The 22,005-nt window shown below is 37.8% G+C and overlaps 1 protein-coding gene across 5 annotated transcripts in view; it reads right to left on the reverse strand.

Annotated features, from left to right (window-relative positions):
- Positions 1-798: 798 nt before the first annotated feature.
- Positions 799-22,005, reverse strand: part of WASF3 (WASP family member 3) — a 155,579-nt gene continuing 134,372 nt past the window's right edge. For 4 of the 5 annotated variants that reach the window (XM_054015392.1, XM_054015394.1, XM_054015395.1 and 1 more), the window contains 6 exons: positions 18,536-18,689; positions 16,451-16,568; positions 12,329-12,504; positions 7,027-7,290; positions 4,602-4,981; positions 799-3,474 (listed from right to left, as the gene is read on the reverse strand). In XM_054015392.1, the coding sequence (XP_053871367.1) occupies positions 3,317-3,474; positions 4,602-4,981; positions 7,027-7,290; positions 12,329-12,504; positions 16,451-16,568; positions 18,536-18,689 (1,250 nt within the window). In that variant the 3' untranslated portion in view covers positions 799-3,316. Of the gene's footprint in view, positions 3,475-4,601; positions 4,982-7,026; positions 7,291-8,172; positions 8,340-12,328; positions 12,505-16,450; positions 16,569-18,535; positions 18,690-22,005 lie in introns of all 5 variants that reach the window. The other variant, XM_054015397.1, reaches the window with a different exon arrangement.

The raw sequence follows: 22,005 nt of genomic DNA on the forward strand, positions 1-22,005 counted from the left end.
AGTGAGGCAGAAGTGCCACCAAGGAAGACAACATTGGCTGGTGTGTAAACAGACAACTTGTTCCTGCTGCTGCTTGAATCACAGTGGCAAGAGAAACAACAGCCCGGGAATGCCCCCTGCAGGCTAGTAGAAGCAGTTGTCCCAACAAGAGTCTGGTTTCACAGGAGGAATGGCACTCATTACAGAGAGACCCCTCCCCCAATCAGTACACCCAACTCCTGACAGTGGTGTTTTCTGGGCTGTGGAAGAAGCTTGTAACAGTACAATATACCTATTGCTTCCCTCACCCAATATGACCACTGATTAAAATTACAAGTCAAAATGATTTAGCAGACTATCTACATTGTGTGCGTGCACAAATTTTTGAACGTCTTCTTTGAAACTAATGTCAAAGGGCATCTTTCTTACTATGCTAATTATTAACTCAGTTAGAAAGCAATTTTCCTCTGCAATAAAGATACCCCAAGCCAGTTGCTTTCTTTAGTATTTGTTATTAATTAAATTATACTTTTCTGGCAACTGGAAAACACAACTGAGTAGCTATTTGTATAGGACAAGTTGGTGGAAACAAAAATACTATAAAACGGATGAAAAAATATCCCGATTAGTCCATCTTTACAAGAAAGTGAGGCAGGAGGAAAAATTAAAGGGGTATTATAGGAGCATAACTATTACATAGTAGTTAACCTGATACTTTTGATCAGTGATGCTATTATTTAGCAAACCAAAAAACTAATCAAGCTAAAAATAAATTAGCAGCAAAACTCATGCAATGTATTCCACGAAAAGAAACACAAAGGCGCAAAAGTGATACTTTATTCATATTTGTTACTTTTACATAACCCAGAGTAAGATATACAAACAGATAAAAATGACCTAAGAGTGAGTTAGTTTACACATCACTAAATTCAATTTAAATTTGCATTGATAAAATACTGAACGGAGATGACAAAATACTCCAAGTTCAGAAAAACAGATTGGCTACTATGGCTGAAAAATTCCAGTTATCTTTAACTGATCACAAATTATCACTTGTTTTATATTTATCATTTAAAACTAACTGATGCATATTACAAAATTCCCATGGTACACTCAGTCTCTGTGCTCATAAAATATATTTTAGTCATATCAAATTTCATTACAATGGAAAGAATTATTTGTGATGTCAGAATATTTCACCTCAACACAAATCAAAAGAATATTTAAAGTACCTCTCTCACCCATATAGTGACACTGGATAATACTGCAGTATTAGCTGGACTTTTATCCATTTTATTTGCTCACCCACAGAATCATTTTGGTGCATTCTGCAAACTACTGTATAACACTTATATCCTTATGACCAACACAAACAATGTCTCTCTCATGTTAATGAGGAACCACCAGACCAGAAGTAGAATTTAGCCCCGTGTTTTAAGGCAAAAACAATCCTATAAGGTGCCGAGTGCTCTCCTTTCCCATTGGCTAACCATCGTTCAGCACCTCACAGGATAAGGCCCTTAATGGGCAGTAAAACACAAACAGGGAGGCAAAGGCATTTTTGCCACACTACTATAAATCATAGTCGAATCAGAAACTCGCATGCAGATTAAACAGTAATAAAGTAGCCAATAATGTAATAAGTGAATATTGTGACAGGCTGAATATTATTTTCTTTGGACAAAAATACAAACTGCTGTGATTGGACAGGAAGGGAAGTTCAGAGTGAATGAGGATAAAGGCTAGATGCATGTTCTTCCCTTCCTTCTTAAGAACAGAAGGGCCTTGCAGAACAAAAGAGCTTTACCAAATATTTGTCCTGGAATTATACAGATCTCTTCTGTTACAAAGATTAAAATTGTAATCTGGGAAGGAAAAAAAAAGACCAACCCTTCCCACTCTCTTACACACCATAAAAAAAAGCTTTATTAGGCAAAGAAGCAGTCTGAGTCGCAGTGTACAAAAGAAAAATATATATGCAAATTTCAATATTGTATTGAATAAAGTATGAATTATTTTTAAAGGGAATAGAGAAAGAGCAAAAGCAGACTGTATGGTAGCCTTCTTTTCTAGAAGAAGCTGAAAATATATACAGCATGGTAACTAAACACCAATTAAGCCATTTTAATTGTCAGTGTTATGTAAATGAGATATACTGGGATAGAAATACATTCAAAAATCAAGGGCCTTTAATGAGTGAGTTATAAGAAACTGAAATGACATTCATGACTACACACATTCCATATAAGCAAAAGTCTATCCACATATATTTGTATCTACATGAATAAAAAACTAAGTTTAGTACTTGTGAAATGTATCCAATTGCTAGCACTGAACTGATGCCATTCCATTCATCCACATAACAGACATAGTATTACCAGTAGTCGAGTAAGCGTCCCACTCTGTACTGACAAAGTGGCTCCACTCAGGTATCTAAAAACTATTCCTGAGTGTGACAGGGCATTTCAAACTTCAAATATAGTCAATCCATGTCCAGAGACTGCCAAAAAGAGTGTCAATTCCAATTGTGGTTTCTGTAATATGAACATGTGTCTACTACATACTGAACTGAGACCATCCTGTTATTTTACTGTCAAACCACCAGCCAGCAACCTCCTGTTACTGACTGAGTCATCCAGTCCTCTCAAAAATAACTAGTAAATCCTCTGAACTGACTCTTCAAACTTACATTTCATTTGTGATTTTTCAATGGCCAGAATGTGTAAAGGAGATTAAAATAATATAAGTAACTAAATTAAGAAATTACTTAAAATAGTGTCGTAAGAAGACATTTAGTTGCTGTCTGTTATATTTTAAGGTTACATGATTAATTTCTGAAAAATGCTAAAAAGATGACATTTAAGGACCTGAAGACATTGCCCAGTCATGTATCATTGACTCTCCTCAAAGACCTACATGACTAGCAGCCAGACAGTTTCACGAGTATCTAGATTACATCTTATTCTTTATAATGTTGCAAAGTAAAAGTATAGTTATACCTTCATGATCAAGAAAGTAAAACAAAATGCTGGTTTTGTAACAGTGCAACAACTGCAGCTTACTTTGCATGCAGCATACGATTTGCTACATTTAGTGGCACTTATGTATTATGCAGTAAATATTGAAAATAAGACTGAATTTTTGGATCTGCATCAGCATAATCACATTATTATTACAAGAGTTGCTAAGCTACAGCATTCTGAATACCACCAATTCATTTTTAGTACTTAGATCGCTAGTTTTAATACATTTCAACACCCTGCCTTCTGTCCTGCTAATGGTGTAATTATTGGAGCAAAGCATTTCATGAATTCTGCTTCTACACTTGGACCAGGTCTCAGTCTGACCAATCATTTTCATCAAATTCTGAATCATCATCAGAATCGCTGTACTCCACAGCAATGCGCCTTGAAAGAATAGTTGCCACATCATTTCCAACAGGTTCTCGCTTTGCTTCTTGTTCACGTTGCTCTTGTACCTTTTTCAGCTGAATTCCTATAGACAGGTAGACAAGTCTATTCACAAACAGTTCTTTGCACCTAAAATATAATTTACGGTTGTTGCTGCATTTTATACTTTAACTAAAGTTGAGAGGCATTTCCAACAGGTGAAGGAAAAAAGACAGATTGGAAGTCATGAAAACTTTCTTGATCAAGAAAGACAGACAGACACACAAAGTGGACTGACATCAGTCTTTCCAAGAGCACGTGCCCGTAACTTTCTCAAAATAGCCTGCTATGGTTTAAATTAAAGTTCTAAATGACTATAGGACACTTTCAGTAGGAGTGATGTCAAAATTCTGTCTGGAAGCATTTTAAATGGTTATGCTTTTTAAAGCAAGCATAACTGAATGAAGGCTGCAGGACCTGATTACAAAATATTTTCAACTGTTTAAAAAAAGCCAAATCAAATGCACTGGAGTCAATGTTTGGATTTCACAGCTGTTGCAAGGGACCCCATGGAACCTGCACACTTTTTAAACGGATACTTCATATACTGAAGATGAGTAAAAGTTTTCATTTGACTTCATTCAAACAAGCACCTGAATTCATCTTAAATCAGCTGTAAGCCTTGGAACGTATGACTTGGTATACAGACCCCACCACAAGCCTTGCACGGAGGTTAACACCCTGAGGGCTTGTCTTCACTACCAGGGTAAGTTGACCTAAGTTACGCTACTCCAGCTACACGAATAACATAGCTGGAGTCGACAGAGCTTAGGTCTTCACTGCACTGAGTTGACAGGCGATGCTCTCTGGTTGACTTCCCTTACTATTCTCAGAGAGCTGGAGTACTGGGGTCAACCGGAGAGCGCTCTGCCATCGATTTACCGGGTCTTCACTAGACCCGCTAAATTGATTCCTGCTGAATCGATTGCAGCGGCATCGATCTCCCCGTAGTGGAGACCAGCCCTCTGTCAAGGTATACCAAAAACGCATGTCCAAAGAGCAGGGACTGTCAAGATACCTAGGCTGGGCCAGTTGTAGTGAAGTATCTCTCTCAGCAAATTATGAAGATGAAATTGTGGCTTGTGGTTAACAGCAGCCATGAACACAAATCATAGGAGACACTGTAGTCTCACTGTGTAAAAGGAATAGCTCATAAACTCTGTGTTCACTTACCCATTCGAATAGCAGCAAGAAGATCACTTCGAGCATCACTGATCGGCGGCTGTGTGGATTCATGTCGTTTTGCCTCAGGAACTGTAAAAGCATGCATCGGGGAGGACGTGAGAGATGAACCTGCAGCAGGAGGACCTGGTGGGGGAGGAGGTGGGCCAGGGGGAGGGGAGGCTGTAACAACAAGCCCAGAAGGAGGAGGAGGAGAAGGAGCAGCAGCAGCAGCATAAATAGATCCAGTCACTAGTCCAGAATGGGAAGGTGGCACAGGAAGTTGAAGAGGACTAACAAAAGCAGTTTGTGCTGAAGGAATCATAGGGGGAAGAGGAGTGGGGGGAGGTCCAGAAGGATTATAATAATCCACCATCTGAGTTGGGAGCATCCTACATAAAAAAAGAACAAAAATAACTTTAAAGAACTGAAATATTTGTCAGTAAGAAGAGTGCTTTTCTGAAATGACTGAAATATTTAAACACTTAGCACTTACACAGTGGTCACCCTTTAAAATGTGCTCATTTTGCCTCAGGTACCATTAACTCACTCTTTGCAGCTTTCCCCAGCCAATTCCTTAGATTTTCATATAGGAATATTGCAAATACTGAGGGGTAGTGTTATATTGTTATCCAAGGCTGTTAAAATTTTTAAGGGCAAGCAGTATATAGGGCTTTTCATATTCAAAGTGCTTTTACAAACACTGTCTGAATCTACCTTAATTCTCAATATGTCTGTGAGATAGACAGATAGATGTATTTGTTTCTAAAGAATCATTTTAACCTCTCACATATGTAATGTGGGAAATTTCAATATATGCATCTACTTCTATTGTTTTCTTGCAGTTTTCAATATTTTTTGGCGCACTACCCTGCGGCTATTGTTCCTCGTGTACAAGAAAATCTTGCCACTATCCCTTTTTTCGGCAATGCATTGAAAGCTTTTCACATTTTACAGACATATCAATTGTCATGTTATACCCCATATTCTTTATGGAAATATGCTTATGATATGGATATGGCATAACAAATATATTTTATGCAAGATGGGTTTTGTAAGGTATCTTCAGAAAGGTTATAATTTACTGAATGTGAGTATCCAATTTGTATGCATGTATCGTTTCTGTATCTAAAGTTAGGAATATTGACTATGTAACAATTACAACTGTGTGTATTTGGAAGACACCCACCAGACAACAGGCCATCAGGCTTGATGGGCTATTAGGAAGAAACAATAAGACTGTGAAGATACTAATCTTTCTCCTTCCTGAGAGGCATCCTGGGACATAGCTGTGACACTACTAGGTCAGGTGGTTCTGTCACCTCGTACTAAACACCATCTTGGACTTCTAGTAATTTTCCATTAAAAGGAGGAGGAGGTCAAGACTGGGAAACAAAAGGTTCCCACCTTATGTAAATCTTATTTAAGGCTGGGGATTAAGGCAAACAGGACTCTTCTCCATTGCCTTCCTCCCCAAGAAGGAAGACTGCTGAAAGTACCTGAAGAGACAAAGGAACTGAGCGGTGGGAAAGGCAAGGGCTGAGTCCAGTCTAAGACAGGAGTCTAGTCTGTAAAGAGAGATAACTGGAATTCTAAGCTACAGAAACTCTGCAACTTGCCTAAAACAACATTTAGGGTGAGAAATTATTTCTTGAAGCCAGTCTCTAAGATTTTAAACTTAGTACATGTGTTTTGTTTTATTTGCTTGGTAATCTGCTTTGTTCTGTTGACTACCTCTTATAATCACTTAAAATCTGCCTTTTATAGTTAATAAACTTGTTTTTGTTTATTATTAAACCTAGTTTGTGCAATTTATAACTGTGGGGGGGGCAAGAAGTTGTGCATATCTTCCTTCATATTGAGGGAGGGGGCGAATTTATGAGTTTACATTGTATACATTTCTCTACACAAGACAATATTATTTTGGCTTTTATTATTATTACTTTCCAGAGGGGAGCTGAACTTGAGTGCTGGGCAATTTCCTAGCTGAGTCTTCTCATAGAGAGCTGTTTGCAGACTGTATGATTCTACAGCCGATGCATCCCTTCCTGTGTGTGTGTGCTGCCAGAGGCTGGAGAGCCTAATTCAGCATAACGGGGAGAGGGAGCCCAGGCTAGTGGAGCAGGCAGGCTCAGTGAAATCCCAGTATGTCAGGTGGCATCCCAGAAGGGGAGTCCAACCCGTCACATCAATGTTATTAAATACATTGTTCAGTATTTCAGTTTTTGACATTTCCCCACCTCCATTTAGTTCACACTGTTAAATATACTTTGTAAATTAGCAAATTTCCTACCTACCTACCTGAACTGTTAACAGGATTAGTTAAGTTTGTACAGAGTTCTGAACATGTAAAACAAGTCCTAAGTATTGTATTATGATGATGAAAAATCCACATCCTATTGGTCTTTCCAAGAGCCCAGTAAATCAGAAGTTTTACCCATAGTCTGCTGGTACCAAAGGTACAGAGCTGTGTGGGCCATCTGAGGCCTGGGGTGGAGGTGGAGGTGGTTGTTGAGGTCTGCTTAAGGTAGCATGCCGCACTGTGGTAGCAGATGGTCTATATTCATGTTCAAGTCCCTGGTTTACACCCATATACTGTGGTCCATCTCCTGTTCCATATGAAGACATTACTGGCTGCTGATGGAGGGAATGATTCGGAGTAGCAGGATAAGAATAATCGGTAACATCGGATGCATGGGACCTAAAATTAAAGTAAATGGGATAGGGTGGAACAGAACACATGAGTGCAGCAGAACACTGTCTCCACTGCTAAGCAGTAAGGCTAATGACTGCATTGGGAATGACTTGTGAGGGGTTTCCCTATTTTCATTATCAAGCATTTGTCAGACCATGGAAACTACAACAGCAGCAATATAATTATTAAGGCAACAGCCAGCCCCTGTTCAGATTCATGTAACTTCAAAATGAATTAATCTGACAAACCAGAGTACACAGAGACTAAATCTTAATCTGCAGGGCCTGCATCTTTTCAATATTTTGGCATATTAACTCTGTGACAGAATACTGTAGAATAAATCAAATTAAATTAAAAAAGCAAAACCAATAACAGCTTTTTTTTTTTTTCAGTCCTCTCCTAGTTGCAAGGAAACACTGATTTTTTTTTTTTTGACAACACACAATTAATAACTGTGGGCAACCAGCTAAGTATTAACAATGAAAGCAGAAAGAGAAAGCAAGAATGGAAGCAGTCAGTTATACAGAAAAACATATTTTACCAAAGCAGAGAGAACTAATTTCAAAAGCTTAATCTTTAAAGGCTTTCTTGCTTTCTTTGCATAAGTAGTTTGGTTGGAAAGGCTGAGAGATATGCAAATATTATTAGTTGAGCAGAGAGTTCATAAAGATGCAAAGTCTATGATGCTTTGTCAAATAAGCCCAAGAGAGGGAGCAAAAGGATCTCTTCATCCCATAACTGCACAGAGCTGTACTGCATTAGTAACAGTCGTGCGGCCTGTCACTTGGTTAAAACAGATAGTCAGTAAAATGATGCACGTCATCTCTAAGACTGGAAACAAGGCAAGCAACAAAAAGCCAGGGGTTTGAGTAAAACAAAATGACACACCCTTTGGGCATTTTGTCCTTTTTCATACTTCCTGCCTGCTCCAGTTTCTTTGCGTCACTCATGAACTCAATGCCCATTTTCCTTCTTTCCCACTCTTCTTTTCTTGTTCTTACTTTTCTCACATTTATTTGCTGGTTTCTATTTGGATTCAGCTTGTGTCTCTCTCTCTGAAGCACAACAGGTGTAACATAAATGCATTGTCATAAGTAGACAGTCTGGAAACTTGGATTTCAAACTTTATGGATTTGACTGGGACAGCATAAAAACAAAGGCTTTTAAATCACCTAAGCTCTGTATTAAAATATAACAAGATACTATGAATACAACCACATCTTTGTATGAGTTAGTTTATATATAGGCACTCTATTTATAGGCATTTCTATTTGCACTTATCACCATAAGACAACTTTTGTGAGAACTGGACTCTCTTTTACATTTACTTTTATAACTTCATTCCCACAAAGTTCGCAAGATCAAGGATAAAAGGGTGCATTATACAAATTACTAAATCTCTTCCTCACCCTACCACAGTCCCAAAACTAACCCACAGTTGAAGTGGAGATTTCTGCAATGCAGCATTGTTGAAGCCATGTTCAGTTCCAGGATATTAGAGACAAGGTGGGTGAGGTAATATCTTTTATTGGATCAATTTCTTTTGGTGAGAGAGACAAGCTTTCAAGCTACAAAGAGCTCTTCTTCGGGTCTGGGGAAGGTACTAAGAGTGTCACAGCTAAATACAAGATCAAACAGATAGAATGTGCGCTAACTACTTATGCTAAACTAACTTACCGAAAACCCACTGACTGCTATGCCTATCTTCATGCCTCCAGCTTCCACCCCGGACACACCACACGATCCATCGTCTACAGCCAAGCGCTGAGGTACAACTGCATCTGCTCCAACCCCTCAGACAGAGACCAACACCTACAAGATCTTCACCAAGCATTCTCAAAACTACGATACCCACACAAGGAAATAAAGAAACAAATGAACAGAGCCAGATGTGTACCCAGAAACCTCCTGCTACAAGACAGGCCCAAAAAAGAAACCAACAGAACTCCACTGGCCATCACCTACAGTCCTCAGCTTAAACCTCTCCAACGCATCATCAGTGATCTACAACCCATCCTGGACAATGATCCCTCACTTTCACAGACCTTGGGAGGCAGGCCAGTCCTCGCTCACAGACAACCCACCAACCTTAAGCATATTCTCACCAGCAACCACACACCGCACCATAACAACTCCAACTCAGGAACCAACCCATGCAACAAACCTCGATGCCAACTCTGCCCACATATCTACACCAGCAACACCATCACAGGACCTAACCAGATCAGCTACAATATCACCGCTCATTCACCTGCATGTTCACCAATGTTATATATGCTATCATGTGCCAGCAATGCCCCTCTGCTATGTACATTGGCCAAACCGGACAGTCACTACGTAAAAGGATAAATGGACACAAGTCGGATATCAGGAATGGCAATATACAAAAACCTGGAGGAGAACACTTCAACCTCCCTGGCCACACAATAACAGATGTAAAGGTAGCCATCTTACAGCAAAAAATCTTCAGGACCAGACTCCAAAGAGAAACTGCTGAGCTCCAGTTCATTTGCAAATTTGACACCATCAGATCAGGATTAAACAAAGACTGTGAATGGCTATCCAACTACAGAAGCAGTTTCTCCTCCCTTGGTGTTCACACCTCAACTGCTAGCAGAGCACCTCACCTTCCCTGATTGAACTAACCTCGTTATCTCCATACTGATTTATACCTGCCTCTGGAAACTTCCATTACTTGCATCTGAAGAAGTGAGGTTCTTACCCACCAAAGCTTATGCTCCCAATACTTCTGTTAGTCTTAAAGGTGGCCACAGGACCGTTTGTTGCTTTGTATTTACCTGTGACACACTTGGTACCTTTCCCAGGCCTGAAGAAGAACTCTGTGTAGCTTGAAAGCTTGTCTCTCTCACCAACAGAAGTTGGTCCAATAAAAGATATTACCTCACCCACCTTGTCTCTCTAGACTTCGCAATAGAGGCAGGTATTTCATTCATGCAAAATTCATAATTCACATTGCTATAAGCATTTCAAAATCTGTAATAAGAAAGGGATAGTACAATGTCATAACCAACGTGATACCACAAATAATCCTCCTTCCTCCACCCACACCAAAATACCCCAGATCCTAGTGGAGGGTCTTTACAGTTCCTCCTTGGGGAAAGCTACATATTGCAACTATTTCCCAGAGCTTGCTTTCTTCACATTATAAAAATCTGAACACAAAACATGATGAACGCATGTTTTGACGTAACAGGGAAATAAAGGGGAAAAAAGGGTAAATTAAATGTGACTCTTTAATCTCAAGGTCCCTGGAAGCCAAGTGATAGGTGCGTTGAAGGGAAAAAAACATAGAGATGCAATAAATCTACATCTTGCAGTTGAGTAATGGGCACTGATCTCATCCCATCAATTCAATCAGGCCTGGATTAACCAATGTGCCCTTGGTAAACTTGCACAGGGTCCCCATCTTGGGCCCCCCTCCTCCCTCCACAAACACTATGGGGTGTGAAAAGCTACACACACACACACACACACACACACACCCCAGCGCCGGGAAGAAGGTGGAGTGGGGTGAGGGCCCTGTCTGCATACTGTGGCAAGAGCCAACGACCCAAAGCTGGGAGTCAGATCAGCCCCATGGCACAGGAGCTGCTGCAAGGTGAATGCAGGACAAGCTCACTCTAGAATACCCTCCCTGTCCTGGGGCCTCCCACCCAGGAAGCCCCCCCATTGCCATAGTGGGAGCCCCCCCATTGCCATAGTGCACAAGGCACCAAAATTCTTTTATCTGGCACTAAATTTAAGCAAGATTCAGATCAACATTTTGAAAATACTAACTTAAAAGAACTTTGCATAAAAAGAAAAATTAGAGTGATTAGCAGGACACATTTTTGGCAGTAGAAATTATGGTAAACTAAAATAAACTGGTAAAAAAAATAGACAAGGGAAAAAGTCTGAACACAAACTCTTGAACCTTAACATTGATGGAAAGAGAAGAAACAAAATAAAACTCTGGCTGGTTTCCAAAGAGTCGTCATCTGGCAGAAGACTACAGCAGACAAAAAAATTCAATGTTGAAGAAACAAAGCTCTGAGCAGATTCCCCTTCATTAATCACAACTATCCAGTGAACTGAAAACATCAATCCCACTCCTGCTCAGTGGCTGTTGCCCAATGGCCACAGCAAGTAAACAACCTAAACACTTACTGGAATTGTGAAATAGTCTGGCTTTCCACTAGATTCCAATTATTTCCTATGTTTTTTCTGCCTATCAATTAAATACGACACATAGAACAAACGTTTAGGGAAAAATTCTCTACCTAGACCCACTTGATGAACAGCCTCAGATGTCTGGCTCACCCTTTGCATACAGATCTCCTACTGAGCTCAAAGGGAGTTTCATACACACAGTGGGAGCAGAATACTGAAGATGAGCTCTGTTGCGTGCACCTGAGAGAAGATTTTTGTTCAAAGTGACTTGTTTTAAGCCATAACGATGCAGCTGGTTTTGTAGCTTGCTTTTGTAAAAAAGCAGAATGACAATAAAGAACTGTTCCCCAATTATAGCATCCCACTAAAGGCAAAATTATATACATCACCAGGTATTTAAAATATTTCTCACTTAAATAGAAAAACACTTGAAGAGCTCCCAGATGACTAGATCCTGAAATGATTAACAGTCAGCTTGCACAGAAAAACAACATTACTGTCAATAGCCATAAAATGCATCAAGGTCAAAATGAAGGAAGAGACACTGGAACTAATAATTATATACAGATCTAAATCTTTCTTCAATTATACCTGTTCAAAATGCAAAAATAAAATATGAAGCAAACACCATCACGCGAGTTAAATACAATGACTGAAGTTCAGCCAACAAAAACATATGGAGTGGATGTACAGAAATTTCAAGTAATTAGTACATATTTCTTAAATTTCACAGTACTTTACAAGCATTTTTGAGAACAAGTTTAAAATGTTTATGGTGTCTTTTCTATACTAACTGCTACATTCTCAATCTAAGGCTATTCAGAATTTCTGAACATGTAATTGTGATATAGCAAAGGGCTTGTTGTAAACAGACCTAGTATCTGGGGACAGTGATCCCTCTGAAGATGCTCCATGGTACACATTTTGAGACAACCTGTTGTCAGGTCTAAGCTCTTTGTCATATGCCATCATATTCCACTCCTGGCGCCTGTTCCTGGCTTTTCTAACCTTTTTCACCTCACGGGTTGTGCCATCTATACGCTTTTGCTCCTTATGTTCAAAGGAGAGAAAGCAAGCATGCAAAAGAGAGAGAAAAGGAAAGGAAAAGAGCAGGTTAAAATGCAGTTAGCGTGCACAGAAATAAGACTAGAATTACAGATAAAGCCAAGTCTACATAAAATTCCTCTGCAGTAACAACGACAATGAAAGAGTTAAATATCTCTTTATACTATGGACCTGACAGAAGGTAATGTTATTCATTACTGTACTATTACTGTTTCTTTGACATACTTTTGTAGAAAATTTTAATTTAAGTAATGATCTTCACCTATTTCCCCACCCCCAGTAAACAGAATAATTGTCATTGTTAAAAAGATACATTTTTTTAAATATTTCCTCACAATACATGGTAATGATGTATTCAGACAATTCTGAAATGCATCTGATAACACTTCTTAGACCTACAAATAATATAAATGCGTGTGTAAAATATAATCAGGATGAATTGCATATAAACACCAATGGTTTTGCATGCCTATAAAGCACCTAGAGTTTTGAAAGAAATATGGAAAAGTGGTAACTCTTTCCAGCTGCTATTAGATGCCACAATTTGAGATTTCCTTTGTAACTTGTTTGTCTTTTCATGTCTGAATAACAAGTAAGAAAAAGAACAAAATTCCTCCCGCTCTCTCCTCACTCTCATTTCATATGATCTTATAGGAAATGAGTCACATTAATCACATTTCCTATATTCAGTTCAGTAATTTATTTTATCACAAAGCTATTAGACTGTTTCATATACACCTCTACTTCGATACAACGCTGTCCTCGGGAGCCAAAAAAATCTTACCACGTTATAGGTGAAACCGCGTTATATTGAACTTGCTTTGATCCACCGGAGTGCGCAGCTCTGCCCCCCCCGGAGCACTGCTTTACCGCATTATATCCGAATTCGTGTTATATCAGGTGCGTTATATTGAGGTAGTGGTGTACTTGAGATTTTGGTGTAAAACTCCAAGTACTTTCAGTGAATTCTTTCTTTCTTCCTCTCTTTCCAGTGCTATTTTAGTGCTTTCACAAACATCCACAACCCCAATGGTAGCTATCCTGCCCAACCAACATGATGAATACATTTAAAAAAAAAAAACTTAGAAATTAAATAAACCAAACAGATTTATTAGAGGGTCAAGTTCAGGTTGTCTAGTTGTTCCAGATTATTTAAGATTTAAGAACCTTTATTGAATGAGCACTGGAATCTAGACTTGGATAACATTTACCTCTAACTTTCTTGATTTACTGGTTCACTTTAAATCTAGAGACTTTTCCAAAACATTTAATTCAGTCAAAAGGATTGGGAAGGCTTGTTACAAAACAGAACTATATCTGCATATAGGGCAGTTTTATTTTTATCCTACATCAATAGTGACATTTCTTTTTATTAGCATGCAAATACCCAGCAAATAATTCCACTGCAGCTCTGATGATGAGTATGTGGGTGATGAATTCAGAATTCTAGAGGATATTACTACTTTCAAAGAGAGTGGTGTCTCTCTCTCTCTCTCTTTAAATAAAATGTATAGAGCCCTGCGTAGATACAACATTTGTATACGCATCCAATCCGCAAAAACGGTCCGTGGATAAAAAGCAGATTTCCGTGGATTTGCAGGGCTCTAAAAATGTAGTAGAAGCCATGTAAACAAGTAGGTGCTATAGATTAAAGATAGGGAAGGAGTGTATAGTCTGACTTTCAGAAAATAAGTGCTTCAACAAACATGGCAAACGTATTGTTAGAGACCGGAAATAATTAACTTCAGCATAACACTTGCATTAAAAAGGTTAGCAAAAATTATGCACAAAAAGCAGCTGCAATGAAGTGATAGGGGTGATATAAGGAAATAGCTTCAGCATGTATCTGCAGTACTTTGAAGAAATTTAAAAAGTTCACCAATAGTTAATATATTAACTTGAGTTTACCAATTGACAGCATAATATCACATCAGAGATCACTGACTGACTTCTTAAATACAACTGTAGAAAAATCACTGAAACACTTTATAGTCTTAAAATTATTAGTTAAAATGAGGTACATCATTCTTCGGGGGAATACAGAGGAAAAAACAGAAAGTGGGGGGGAAAAGATCACATAATTTTTTCCTCAAAAACCTGTTAATGACCACTAATAAATGCTCATCAAAATTCACTTGATTCACGTTTTTGATTGTAGGTTTAAAAATGGTAAAGCAAACATTTTGACAAATTCAAGTACACTAACCTCTAGTTCATTACCCTACTTTGTGTGCAAAGCATAACAGTGCAGAATCGGAGACCTCATAGTAGTTTTTAAACGCATGGAGGATTTTTAAAAAATTACACTTTTGTTCGGAGAGAACACTGTCATTTGAAAGAACCATCATATTAAATGTTCATGCATTCCTCCATGAGTTTCCTAATCCTGTAAAAATAGGGTCAACAATGAATAATAGGTATCAAGAACTTCCTATGGCCAATACCTCAACCACTTAAGGCAACTGTCCCACAGATACTCTGAAAACCTGAATGTGTGCTTGATGATCACTTTTTATCTCTCTCTGATTGCAATGGAAATTGAGGCAAAGAACTTCACAGGATTAGACCCTAGATTAGCATTCTATTTGAATGTCTGGTTTTTAGCAGACTACACAGTACTACACATAGTTCTCATTTAGAAGACTTGTAGAGATTTTACTCTGATAAGATACAAGTCATTTGTGGAATTCTCTTGTACTGAATTCTATGGTGCATTTCAGCTATAAAAATGTAAATTGTTGTCATTGCCGCTTGACTAAATACATTCAAATACATCTAAAAAGTTGCCAATCTGTGAAGTAGTTAAGTACGCTCACGCTGTCTTTAAAACGGCAAGTGCTATGTTAATAAGATTGGTAACAGAGATCTCAATATTCCCAAACTTTGTTTTTATTCAACATACAGTATTTAAGATAAACAAAAAATATTTAATCTGTAATCTGAATTACAATTTTTTTTTCTTAGTCTACATAGGGTCTATTTTTGATCAACAAATTAGTTTAAGAAGACAGCATCATTCTTAAAGTGCATGGGTATGCAATAGGGATGGATAATTTGTCTTAAATACATATGGCATGTAAAGCACTAAGACCTGAAAGGAAATCATATATAAAAAGGGATATAAGTAACAAATTTAAGAAATATTCCTCTAGTGGAATTCAAGACACAAAATACAATTCTTCAGCTAACAAAACAAAATCTTGTCATCTTCTTTCCAACAACATTCTAAGGGTCTAGGACAGTTTCTCTCAAACTTTTGTATTGGTGACCCCTTTCACATAGCAAACCTATGAGTGCCACTTATACATTAAAAACACTTTTTTTTTGTATTTAACAAAGTGGGGTTTGGGGGTGGAGGCTGACAGCATGGCTTTGAGGGGGAGCAGGAGTATCATTCCTAATACACATCCACTCTAGTTGCTGATCCATGAAATATCTGTGCTACCTTACTCACCAAGTCTTCCAATAAAAGCAGAAAAGTGAAGAGTCACAATTAAAGAATATAAAGTAATAGGGTAATTATCTGAAATTTGTGTTTTCCTGTGGGTGTGGGGTAGCTGGATAAAGAACCCCTAATAATGAATATAAAGATAAAAAAACATTATAAAACATTACAATTTAAACTTCATTACTATCAAGGCATATACTGTTCCCAATGAAGCAAAGACGGTTGATTTCCTGTATACTAAAAAGCAGATAATAGTAAGGATTTAAAGAAAACTATAGCTCTGTTTCATTCCATTTCCAAGCCTCTTAAAGCAAAAAGAGGAAACTGTAATCAAAATTCTAATGCGAAACCTACTATTTCAGTCATATCTAAGTAGCAAAAGACTTTAGATATATACATAAGCTAAGCACAACCAAGCCTGGACAAGTGAACATGCATAAACTCTGTACATATATTCTACACATTTATTATTCCGCTATTTACCTTTTGTCTCCTCTTCTCTTTTCGTTTGTCTTCTGTATCTTGTAACATTTTTTCTTTCCAAAGATCAAAAAAATAGGAGGGATCAGTGTAGAACTTCAAACCATCTTTCTTATCATCTCTGTAAACACAATGGAAGAAAAGCTTAGCAAATGTTAATAATACGTTATTTAAAATTCAAGAGGCTCAGTTTTGAGGTTTGTTGGTTTAAGCTTAGTCCCGGTCTATCGTTTAACTGTAGTAAGCTAAATAAAGTACAGTGCACGTAATTTTAGTTCAACGTCTATAAAAGATATCTGGAGCAATGTCATCTGTGTAAATGAACTACACTACCACTCTGAAATGAAAACATATCTAACAGAATTAAAAGAAGTCTTTGAATCATTATTTGAGGACTTGAGTAACTCAGACAGATGTTATGGATCTATTACAGGAGTGGATGGATGAAGTTCTGTGGCCTGCCTTTCTGGCCTTAAGGTGTATGAGTACAGTAAAGCAAAATCTCTCAGTTACACTTCTATACAGTACACTGTCACCAACGTATAATTATGCAGCACAAACAGATACGCAAAATACTTCATTATTCAGCTATTTATGAGCACTGGATTAATAAAATTTTAATTTAATTTTTAAATATTCAGCCATTAAAATTATCTACAATTATACCTTCAAGGTAATGATACTAAAAATATGCTGCAATCACTCTGATATATGTTATTTATATAGAGCTTTTTCAGATAAGTTACTGAAGCACAAGCGTGTACTTTTTGCAGAAATGTTGTACAATCAGAAATCACAAGGCATCCTGTTATAAGCACTAGTTATATTTAACAATCACTCATATTTAAGCAATCTAATACCCAAGACAATTTTAAGGAAAGAAATGATAACTTATTACCCAGAATACCTAGAAAAAGACTTAAAAATGAGATTCTTTAAACAGACTATTATAAATCTAATGGAAACTAGAGAATGAAGTCCTGTTTACTACTGCTTACTGTACCTGTCTATTTGCCAGGAAAAAGTCAGGTAATGCAAACAAACAGCAACAGCACCCAAAACTCAAGATAAACAGAATAAAATGGCAATTACTATATTCTTCCTTATCTTTACAGTATTTATATACTCAATGACAACCTCAATTTCGTGGTACCAATCAGGTTCAGATTTACAATATTCTGAAATGGGATGATTTCAACCAGAGTGCAGGAATGGAGTACAATTATTCATCATAATTGTAAGCTACCGTACGGTTATTTTACAGTATGAAAATCCAGTTGTCCATTCAGCACAATCCACAAAACTCACCATATTGTATGTCCATGAAAAAAATTACCCATCTCCACTTCTTAAGTTCACTTCCAGATATTAATTTTTTGAGAGAAGAAACTATCTGCACTCGACAGGTATGCATAAAGTGTCCCTTTTCCACTGCACCAAGGCGGGGCTGCTGCTCTCTATCTAGGTATTTATGCCACCACATTCATTGGTTGAAAGTCATCTGGTATGGCAATAACTTACAACACTCCTTTGCACATGGATAAATTAAAATAGAAATTAAGTGACTTATCTAAAGCTATAGAGGAAATTAGTCTAAAACTGAGGTTTAGAAATTGGGTGCGTCTGGCTCACAGTTCTGTGCTCAGACTGTGTATCTTTAATATAATAATTTCTATCGCTGCTTCCATATACAAAGCACTGCAAAACCAAATTATGTTACATTATATCCAATGAGCTATTTTCCACATTCATAGATTGGCTTTCTATGAAACTAATAAGATGGTTTACTTTTCAAATACCAAAAATATTAACATCTAGAAATTAATAAATTGTTACCGTTCAGTCTGACGAGGCCTTGCATTATTTATATTTATTCCGTTTGTTAACACTGTATCATCTTGCAATGGGCAAAGGGTGACAAACTATTACCTCGTAAAACCTGAGGATACACCTGAAACCCTGTGTTCAGAAATGCATCTGTACTGTATAGTTACCTACCCATTCTCCTCTATACTGCTCAGAATGTATCTAGCATTAAATGAGATGAATAGCACCGTACAAGAATTTAGGCACTGACTGTATCCATACCTATACGGTGTAAGAATATTCAATGGAGGTGGTTTGTCACTCTGATTGTAGATGTCAGCTACTGGATTAGGAATGCTGTTCTTTGAAACAACTTGCTGGTCCTGTATGGTTGAACTTTTGAATGCTTTTTTCATGTTGATATCCTGTAATGATACTATTAGAGAGGAAAAGAAGATATTTAATTGTGGATATTTTCTAATATTACTACAGACCAAAAATCAGATCTAATTTTTGCAACATTAAAAAGAGTTCTTTATTTGAAAATATTTCAAGAAACTTTTCAGTACTCATATGTAGTAGCAAAACTGAAGTAATATTTATATATTTAATTTGTATAGTAAATCATGTCAATGTATCACGTGAGAACATCGGAATTACCATACTGAATTGGACCAAAGATCAATGTACAGTAACTGCTCACTTAACATTGTAGTTATGTTCCTGAAAAATGCAACTTTAAGTGAAACGATGTTAAACTAATCCAATTTTCCCATAAAATTTAATGTAAATGCGGGGGGTTAGGTTCCAAGGAAATTTTTGGGGGGCAGACAAAAGGTATTATATACTGTACAGTACTGTACTGTACTGTGGTTGGGAAGTGCCCCGGCTTACCTCACACAGGCACAGCCCGCTGCAGGCAAGGACACTAGGAAGCACCTTCGCCAGCAGCAGCAACAGCTTCCCCGGGAAGAACAGGCGCCGATTTTGCCGGGGGATGCGCAGGCCCGCCTCTTCCTGTCCCCGCTCCACTCCAGACCCACCGCTTCCCACCCCCACTCCACCTCCTCTCCGGAGCATGCCACATCCCCATTCTCCCCACCCCCACCCCGAAAGTCCTAAGCACTGCCAAACACGGCGCTTCCCCACTCCTCCCGCTCCCTCCCAGAAAGTCCTAAGCCCTTTGCCATGATAAGAATTGACCACCTAATCCAAATCTTTGCTCCGTCTCCCACCTAATTTTTGAGCAATATTTAGCCTCTCACTCCATGACTACCTAGCTTCTTTGGTAACTTCTAAGCAGATGGAGGATTTAGGAATAAAACCTTGAAACTTCAAGTCCCTCTTTCACCTGGCCAGCACATGTGGGTATGCAAACATTTGTTTTTGACACTCAATTCTTTTTTAAACCTATTTGAATGTGAAATGATATGATCAGAATTATAGGCAGCTTTTTCAATCAAAATATTATCCTCAGCAATTAGCTAACCCATTCACTATGGTGTTTCCAACAACGAAATTAGGATGAAATCTTCCTAAAAAACATTTTTCTACTGATATTAAAGCAATTGGGAGTATTATGGTGCTTTCAAAACTGTGTCTGATTAATAACTGATTTTACCAAAGTGAATTTTAGGAATTAAAATAGTTTGTGTGTGGCTCATTAATTTGAAAGATCATTAGCAGCATCGGGGTAACTACAGAAAGTACTTTTGAGTGGAGTCTTCTGTGACCCTCAGATCTAGTCAATCATGAACATCAAAACAAAAGCTGCTCTGAGTGTCTCTTTACAGCTTCATAGGCTGACCAGAAACTATCTATAATGGAATAAATGGGCTGATGTTTTTTAAAAAAAATTAAAACTAGTTAAGTGAATTTAGTGCTCCTGCAATGTACCAGATTGAAAGACCTGAAGATTGAGGTCCTCCAATTTATCAAAGAACAGGTTCAGTATAGACATGAGTAGTGCTAGTTTCCTCACATTTTACCATAGCAATGATTGGTGCCTCAAACCTAAGATGCAGGAGGCACCTGAAGATAGCTCAGTTTCTCAGACTACTTAGTTCTTGACCTCTCTCCTGAGATGGCCAAAAAGTGTTAAGGCCAATTCTGGGATTTTGCAAAGCAGGTATCTGTTAACTAGCAACTGGACTGAGATAAGCAACTCTTTACATACAGCAGGCAAAACAGCCATCCCATATAAGAACTTTGAGTCACTAGCAATCTAGATGTGAAAAGCTTCATATTTTTCCAATCTCCTGAGCCATCTAAAAGTTTGCAAAATTATTTGCTGCTTTTAGGGAACCGTAATTTACAGGGAGATATCGATAGGACTTCCATAGTACATTGCCATACTCTTCCAGTAAAGGGAGCATGTTCAGCAGCTGCTTCAAACTCTCATGTGCTTTGTGGCCTGAATGAGGAGTTGGCAATTTGTCCTGCCAGCTTGATGGGCTCCAGTTGACTCCACTCAGTGCCGGCATTAGAGGCGAGCAATCAGGGCGATTGCCTTGAGCGCCATATTAACACATCTGTGAAGAGAGGGGCCAAATTCTTCTGTTTTGTTTTGCTGGGGTTAGGAGGCAAAATACCTAGGGCTGGCCCTGACTAGGCTGCCTCAGACATGGTCTGCCTCAGTAACACCCTCACTGAAGACTCGCAAAAGACTGATTTATATTTCACACTAGATTCTTCTGGAAAATCCAGTTGCAAGATATGAGGAACAGTACAATTCCTGAAAGCAAGCATGTGATTACAGTTGCATATCCACAGTGTGTGAGTTCCTTTAATTCAACTTGAAGGTATCCTTTGTACCTGAACGCCATTTCTGGTGTACAAGTGAAACATAAATCCTAATATAGCCCTAATTTTTTTAATCACTGAAGTCAGCAGCTTCTTTAAAGAGATCCATTTTTATACGTACACAGTTGGCATTACGATTCTAGTAAAAACCAGCATCAAATTATACAGAGCCTTTGAATTGTTTCATTTTAAAAAAAAACAAGCTTTTCAATGTTAGGAAATTGAACTTGCAAGCAAGTTTGCACATTTCAGCTTTTTTTTTTTTTTTTTTTTTTTTTTTTTTTTTTTTTTTAAAGGTAGGACATAGGAATATGTTTTTAAAATTATTTAATGCAATTTCCTCAAGTTTCTAATGCATATTATTAATGTGGTCATTCATTTGTAATTATATACATAAACAAGTGATGCTGTAATTTTGGTGTTGATCCAAGGAGGTGTAGTCTCTGGTGATTCGAACTTTGTATCATATTAGCTAGCTGATATTACATAAATCTCCATTTTCCTTAGGGAAAGAAGATTATAACAGCATTGATTAGAGCCAGTCATACTAGAGACACATTGATAATGAATGTCAATGCTAAGCTGCAACACCCCCTTTTAAAATGAGAGGGCCAAATGCCCTAAACCTTTTAATGGTTTTACGATTTGGAAAAATTTCACTGATGACTTAATTAAATAACTTCTGATTTATTAAGATGACCTAGATCATGAGTGTAAGAGCTATGTCTCCTGTCCTGAAAGGCAAGGATTGTATCACAAAGTCCTCAAGAGGTTCAAAATATTTTTCTCCAATTAACCTAATCTGATTTTTTCCAGCAAGCCCTCCTAGTAAACATGATGAACTATCAGTTCAGCATTATTCCAAAGGAAAAGCAGTGATTGTTGTGTAATTAATTACTGTGACCTTGTCAACATCACTTCTGGTTCAGTGCTTTTATGCAATTACCTAC

This window comes from Malaclemys terrapin, chromosome 1, assembly GCF_027887155.1.
Source record: "Malaclemys terrapin pileata isolate rMalTer1 chromosome 1, rMalTer1.hap1, whole genome shotgun sequence".
NCBI classification, from domain to species: Eukaryota; Metazoa; Chordata; order Testudines; family Emydidae; genus Malaclemys; species Malaclemys terrapin.